This window comes from Manduca sexta, chromosome 17 (assembly GCF_014839805.1).
Source record: "Manduca sexta isolate Smith_Timp_Sample1 chromosome 17, JHU_Msex_v1.0, whole genome shotgun sequence".
Classification (NCBI taxonomy): domain Eukaryota; kingdom Metazoa; phylum Arthropoda; class Insecta; order Lepidoptera; family Sphingidae; genus Manduca; species Manduca sexta.
The window spans coordinates 3,117,074-3,125,196 of record NC_051131.1 but is presented as its reverse complement, the minus strand read 5'-3'; the positions used below and the strand labels follow the sequence as shown (position 1 = coordinate 3,125,196).

Here is an 8,123-nt window from a genome sequence, read left to right as displayed (position 1 = left end):
TTGTTATTTGTCGTCTCGTTCTGGCATCGCGTCCTCCGGGCTTCCCTCCCCCGTCCCGCTCCTTTGCCAGTTTCGCTCGATTTCCGTGGTGTGCGGACGGATCGTTGTTCGTGCCGCGATAATAAATTTCACGGTCTCATCCTTTGTCCAGGAAGAAGCAGAGGCCGAAGAAACAACCAAGTATAACTTTAACAATAAATAACTTTTAGCAATTTGGTGGCATAGCTGGTGAATTTGACGCGTGTATCCCGACGTTCTGTGTGTTTTGAAGTGATTCCCGCAGTCGTCCGAGCATGAATAATATAGAAGTAACCGGTGATATTGTCGTGTGTCCACCGGGAGGAGAGGTGTGGTGACCGGGCGAGCTGTCGAGGCCGTGGTGTTCACCGTGTGATGAGTCTGCGGTGACAGCTCGCCGCTGAGCGGTTGGATGGCGGCAGTAAGCGGCCCCGCGCGGCACTCTCGCGTTTCCATGAGTGTGTCCATGTCGCTGATGCAGGGCGGTACGCAGAGCGCGCCGCAGGGCGCCATCCTGGCGGCAGCGGCGCCCTACTACCAGACGCCGGCCATCCCCACTGACGTGCAGCCAGACCGGCCCATCGGATACGGTGCCTTCGGTGTTGTGTGGTGAGTAACTGCTTTTATTGTTGTTTGTTGTTGTATCACCGTTCCTGTGTTTTTGCTATCGAATCCGCTTCTACCGCAACGATTTATTAATGCCATAACTTTGCCGCAACTATTAACTTTGAATGAGTAACTTTTGCCGCGTGGATAGTTTTGAAACTTTTCGCGCATAAACCGCTCTGGTTTAATCTGTGCAATATATTCGTCGACATTTCGAGTTGTATGCTTCCAACACTTTTGTAATCATGTTCATGAACTTTGGCTAAATATACCTCATTATAAGCGATATGTTTTATACAGGAAAATCAATTATAATGAATAATATCATTAAGACTGCATTCTGACTGAGCAATTAGAAAGAATGTGTATTGTTTTAAAACAAAACAATAACAATAAACTGAAATTGCACATTTTAACAGTATTATAGTTTCTACATAAGTTATTACCTAGGTGTTCACTGTTTAATATTCTAGCTGTAGAGGTGTGAAAGTTGAGGACCATAAGCCATAAGGTCAAAACCAGTCTTACCTGTGTACAATAATCCCTATGGGTAATGAATGAAGCTTAGAAGGGTATGCACGCAACTTTATTGGGTCTGCAATCTGGATCATACCATTATCAAGGTGTGATAAGTAAATATTGTTTACTTGTAACAATTATACAACAATAAATTTGGTATTACCTACAAGTTGATGAATTATAATCTTTGTACTTATAAAGGTATATGTAGGTAAATGTCGGTGACCAACGTACCTAAACAAAGATATACAGTAGGTAGTAGGTAAACTCGGAAGTAACAAAGACATTTTGAGAAACCATGAATACTAATTTAACTATGATATATAATATGGAAGAGAAGGTTTGACACTGTGTTTTTGTAGCTATTTCATAATATTTTAATCTTAATAGTTTGAGTGGATCAAAACCAAGTTTTAAATCAACTTTTCTCAATTTGTTCTTTGTAAAAGTTTGACAGCTTAATTTTTAAACCAAAATGTTTCATTTTCCATAGAATTGAAATTTTGGTATCCAACATTTTGGAAAATTTGCCACGTAGACGCGGCGATTTTAATGCCAGTAACACTTAATAATAATAATAATAATATCAGCCCTGTATTATATACTTGCCCACTGCTGAGCACGGGCCTCCTCTACTACTGAGAGGGATTAGGCCTTAGTCCACTACGCTGGCCTAGTGCGGATTGGTAGACTTCACACACCTTCGAAATTCCTATACAGAGAACTTCTCAGATGTGTAGGTTTCCTCACGATGTTTTCCTTCACCGTTTAAAGCGAACGATAAATTCACAAAGAATACACACTTGATTTTAGAAAAGTCAGAGGTGTGTGCCCTTGGGATTTGAACCTGCGGACATTCGTCTTGGCAGTCCGTTCCACACCCAACTAGGCTATCGCCGCTTAGTGATGCGATTTTCTCTCATATCGAAGTATTGTCGTGTCATTGCAGTCATCATAACTGAGTTGGCGTATCAACTTTTAGTATTTTCGAAGTTACGGTCCGCGACTCTTCGTATAGTCCTTCTAGCATCTAGTTATCCCCGGGTTACGCTGAAAATTCCTGTATCTATCAATAAAAATTCCGTTAAAATCTGTTCAACCTTTTTGGTGATTTTCTCTTCCAAACAAATATAGAAAAAAAGATCACGTGATTAAGTTTTGTACAAACAGTCGCGTGAAATAGCTGTATTTTAAAGTCACATAAGAACATTTAAATTTATGTATTTTCGTAGTTTAGACGCTATCTGAATATTGCAGACGTACCGAGTTAGTTGCAGTAAATTATAATCTGTTATATTGTGATTACCTTAGTTTATATGCAGACAGAATGTACAATACATTTCCTAGTACTTACCTATTTAAATTGTCACAAACTCTAAATTTTAATTTACAGTATAATAAAACATACTAGAACAACAATCTGTATGACATTGAGCCTTTTTATGTTCACAATGTTTCTTATAACTTCTGATTTTGATTGCGAGAGTATTACGCTAAACTCGCCATTGTTTTCACATTATCACTATTAGTTTTCGGCTATAACGAGTATTGAAAGGTTTCCAATCATATTTGTCCGAAAACAAAAAAATACGCTTAAAGATATTTTTAGACAATCCATTGTTATACTTGAAAAGACTACTGCAAACTGGAAATCAAGCAACCATTTTTTTGTTTCTAGGGGTTAAGTACGGACTGGACGTAAAATAAAAGAAAGAGCTGCCATAGAACTTGTAGACTCAAATGAAGCTATAGCTTCAAACCGCTTCGGAATTTTAAGACTTTTAAAAGCAATTATAGTTCTTGTCTGATTCTGAGATTCAGTAATAATTAACATTTAACGTGATTTGTAAGTGGTACATTGTACTCAATATTTAATCTGGAATCAAAGACAGACAATGACCTAGGTTAGTTTCTTTTTTTTTTCAATTAATAGTGCTTCCTTCTAAGTATCTGTAGTAATTTGCGTATAAGTATTTGTCCCAGGTTTATCCTTTCAAGTTTATTACTTGCCTTCATTAGATTTGTCGAGACGCGGTCAAATTTATCTTATGTCGAGTATCCAAGAACTGTTACGAAACCAAATGAATATATTTACGAATTCCGAGTATTTCTTCACTTTGAACATTACATTACCATGGTAAGTTAAAACTAACTGATTATAAGCAAATGTGTATGAACAATTTAGTACCCTGAATCTTTTACTTATAGCTGAAGCATGTAGTACAATCAGTTGTAAGGCTTGGAACAATCAAAGCAGTGGCACCGTCTCTCCACGTGCGCCATATTTTGCAATAAATGAAACACAATGTCGTTTCTTATCGAGCTGGTAACGTTTTACGGCGTATTTGCGCGCCGGAATGGTTAAAGCGAAATGGCGCAAAAACTAGCAAATCCCAGTGTGAAATGCACGGTAATATGTTAGATCACCTTGCTTCACAGCACATTTACGCTTAACAACCTTATATGCAGAAGCTGTTTAGATAAATCCTTTTAGTATAAAAAATGGATTCGATTATAATTAGGTAGGTACGGCTTGTTGTTTTACAGTTCGTTAAGTTTTTCAACGTGTAATGGTGTAATCAGTAAAACTTTCGTATGTATAACAAGATAAGCGGTTTTAAATACAGAATTAATCTTTGTTAAATCACGTACCAGGATGTAACTCCCGTTATGTCGATACTGAGCAGTCGTCTCCAATTCCATTGAATTCAAATAATATAAGCGCGGCGAGCGAGTACTGTACGACTTGCACGAACGCCTCACGAATGCGCACTTTTACAACCCCTGAACGCGAGATGCTCGTTAAACTAAAAGAAAGCCTCAATAGCCACGGTTTTATTATCTCGTTTTATTTAATTTTTAACTGTCTTTATCAGTTTTATTGCGAAACAGCTTCTCCTTTTACGCCTGCGCGTTGTATAAAACCGAACAAGTCACGGGGGATTTTCTAAAGTTTACATGTGCCGAAGTTAGGCAGTCGACGGTGTAATCTGCACCAGTTGCCATCTGTAAACACGTGGTGTTTGCATACACCGCCATCGCGTATTCGATTCACTGTTAAAGGCATAAGAGTGATTTTCAATATTCACCGACCTAACAATCTACTGCACATTGCGTAGTCAGCTCGGTGCGCCTCGCCGTCCGATTCTGTTCTTTATTACATTACTATTGGTTCGATTTTATTTTGGCGCACGTGTCCCTTTTGAAATAGATGCAGTAAGTGCGTGATCGTCGATAGTGAGCAATATCGCGTTCTGTATCTGTGTGGTACGGTTCAAATTTTGCAGCGTGCGTCTTGAAGTAGTGCAGCATTCATGCGCCGGGGCCCGGGGGTTAGATATGGGTGGATGCTTTGTGTCGACTCGTTGTGCGTAGGTAGGGCTCTCATGGCGCTTGCCGCGTCGATTGTGTGTGAACGACCGCGACGAGGGGAGGCGCGCCTGATTATTCCGAGGCCGCGTTGATCGCCGGTCGAGAGCCCTAAAACTCGTAACCTGCCCCGCTCCAGCAGTTCCTCCTCGTGCACTCGCTCGTTCAATGCAAATAAGGACGTTTTTAACATTAACCTTTTGCTTGTTTTCTTTTGAACGAGCGGCAACTCATTCCGAGTCCGCGATGCATCTATTTATGTTCAGATTAATGATACAATAAGTAGAAATCTATTTAAGACCCCTTTACATAGAAGTTTCACTCTGTGTTCGTCACAGCGAATAATAACGGTTTCATCATTGCCTGCCGCTGACACGAGCAAGACAATTACAATGCTGTTTCCGTCACAACCATCCGAGAATATCGTTTGCGTTGTAAATAACAGTAAAACTTGTGTTTAAATAAACTACGGCCTACACTTAGCGTTAGTAATTGAAAACGTTATTAAAAAAATATGTTTAATCGATTAAGGACTGTATGACAAGCTGTTATGGTATCGATTAATGTGGAAACATCTGTTTGGCGCAGGTGGTACGGCTCGCGAGTCGAACGTTCGTTTAATCATCGAGGCTAAACCATATCGATAGTCTTCAGGAATGGATTCTTTAATTGTGCCTTATCGACTTGGTTATAGGAAACTAAGTTCAAAAAACTATTTGCAAAATAATGTGGTCTATGAAGTCGCATATCGCGTGGTATTAAAATGAGCACCCAAGAAAGATAAGATTGTTTATTCTTTATAAGTTATCGATTAAATATCGGTTTCTTTGTACGATAGGGTTCAACACATTTATACAAAATTATCACGATGAGTTTAACTATTAAAACAGAAGCTGTGGGTAAAACAAAGAAACTTGTAGGTAAGGATTCTAAGTATATAAGTTCAAACTTGACAAACTTAACTTTGCTGTCGATCCCTAGACACGATTTTTCGCTCCAACTGCGTATAAGTTTGTAATAGTCAGTTCACGTTTAGTGTAAATTAAAGTAGGTTGTACGGTTTACTGATTTTTTTTTACACTCTACTGTTGATATTGCTTCTTACCAAATTTCACAAACGAACAACAAAGTTATCATATAAAGGTCCTTTTTTGAGGAACGGAACCCTAAAAATGAGCAAAATATATTTAACACACATGAAGTTAAAGATACAACTCATTAACTACTGCAATGGTTCGTTTAATATCAACAGTAATAAAGTCTTGTTGCTATATGAATTTTCCTGTATTGACTTGAAATGAAAACAAATATTTCGATTTCAATGTTAGATTTAACTAAACCGCCATTTCTTTAAATTAATTATCATTTTATCAGTCGTATGATTTGCAGAATTTGTTAATTTATGAAATAACATTGTATTTGAGTCTGGCCTAATTTAATTAACCTATATAGTAATTTACCAATATTATACGTAAGAATAGGAAAAATATGAGTATAGCATTAATATCACAGTATAAACACGTTTAAATTTAACAAGCCGCGCTAGCCCCACACCAGCTGAAACCTTTAACCGTCGCGTTGTCATAGATTTATTACGCGCGTTGTGGCTGCTCGCTAATTCAGGACAATCGATCACACGGAGCTTTCAAGTCGTCGCATAGGTTGGCACTCGGCACTCGGTACAGATAGGCCCAGGTCGTCCTATAGTATAGTAAATTAATTATCGCAGGGTGCGGGTTGATTGATCGTGGTGCGCGGGCCGGGCCGTCCACCGCGCCTCGGGTCGCGCCTATAGTCCACAGTCTCCACCCAGCTCGCCGTATCTAATTGCTCCGAGCCATGTTGAAAAACTTGATCCATCCGCCTTTATGGCGAACTGCGGTGCCCGGACTCGAATGGGGTTTTAAATGGTTTTTGTGCCAACACCGTTGATTAAAACTGCCTCACCAAAGTTTCACACCAATTTTCTTGTTGATGCGTTTTAAACGAAACGACTCAAAAGGATTTTGTGTTGAGGTTTCGTATTCTGTGCTATGGTTTATTGTGTTTCAAATTGCGTTTTTTTTTCACGGTTAGATATTAGTACCTGCTATTCCGGTTAGTGTCATTTTGCCTAGTTTTTTCGTGTTTGTATAGTGAGTAACTCGGGTTGTTATTTAAGTATTCTCCGCGTAATTGTTTTATCTCACTGAGATCCTAGTGACGTAAGTAATTACAGACTTTTATCTGTCGTCGGGTATTTACGTAGGTCAAGAAAGCATGACGAAACCGGAGTAGTTTTCATCGAAACGATTGCTATAACTTTGCGCCGTTTTCGAGTCGACGTCATTTCTAAATGCAAGTTTCACTCTGCAATATTTCCTCTCTATAATATGTATATATTGGCTGGTTTAGCAATTATAACCTTTACGGATTGACAATGGAAGAGATGCTGTGTGCCTAAGGGAGTACTGTCGAAGTTTTTTTATTTATGGTCCAATATTACGACTATTAGTTTCAAAAACAACATGCAATATAGGGGTGATATTTTTCTATAAAAAAAATTGGGTTAGTAACAAACACAACACAATTGGAAAATATTCTTTAACGTATCTTAATCTGTGTTCAATAACGAACCATACAAGTGGCCTTGTAACACGCTACCTGCAGAGAGAGTTACAGATTATACACATCAATAGAAATCTGAAGCATTCCAACATAACTGAAGGCAACGCAGGCATTCGCCGTCTGCGGGTTACATCACAATAGATTGCGTGATCTAATATTAATGAGCACGGATCTGTTAATTATTTGTGCCGATCTCGTTTGTGCCAAATCCGCTTCCAATATTACCACTAGCGGCACATGTGCGGCCGTAGGCGCAGATGTGCGAAGTGGACGAGATAACGGCGGTGCAACACGATCGACGACCGACGTACATCGCACTGGCACGGCTACGCTAACCGGGTCACGGGGTGTCTATCGTCAACTGACTACTTATTGTACATACCTTATGTGACATGACATAATTTAATTATTGAATTTGTGAGGTAGATAAAAAATATTGAAGTGGTCACATGTCGCGCTCGACCTAATTTGTAGTCTGTAGCCTATGTTATCGTTATTTATGACTTTGAATATGGAACTATCATACGGATACAGTTCTTTTTTTAAATAAAAGGAAACACAGTTTTTAAATTGCTTTCGTGTCCTTTTGACCTTCCATTGCCGTTATACCATTCTGCTATTTTACAAAGTGAAAAATTTTATAGCCATTGGCCCGGCCGGAGCCTAATTAATGCAAGTCAGTCATTAACCGATGAAATTTTTGCTTCATCACCGTGGCCCGATAATTGCTGTCGTGAGAAAGGTGCCGTATTGATTGAGTGATACCTGATTACGATTTAAAAGATATTTCCATAAATTACTCCTGCGTCTTGTGAGAAAACCATGTTGGATATAAATCTTTGTACGGATGCAGATAATATTTGCTTATGAGACATTATTGATATTTGGAAGATCATGTTGGAAAGGCAGTTTATTAGTGTAATTATAGTTTCACTTCTTTACTGCTTATTAACTTGAAATATTGTTTTTGGTGCCTTGAAGAGATAAATTCATGCTAAAAGGAC

General features: G+C 38.9%; 1 protein-coding gene across 4 annotated transcripts in view; it reads left to right on the top strand.

The window, feature by feature from the left end:
* Positions 1-8,123, top strand: part of LOC115443115 (serine/threonine-protein kinase NLK) — a 128,378-nt gene continuing 120,255 nt past the window's right edge. For 2 of the 4 annotated variants that reach the window (XR_003938581.2, XR_005112502.1), the window contains exon 1: positions 3-627. Coding sequence is in view for 2 of the 4 variants with exons in the window: in XM_030168387.2 (XP_030024247.1) it covers positions 431-627 (197 nt within the window). In the remaining 2 variants the exon portion in view is untranslated. Of the gene's footprint in view, positions 628-8,123 lie in introns of all 4 variants that reach the window. The other 2 variants (XM_030168387.2, XM_030168388.2) reach the window with 2 other exon arrangements.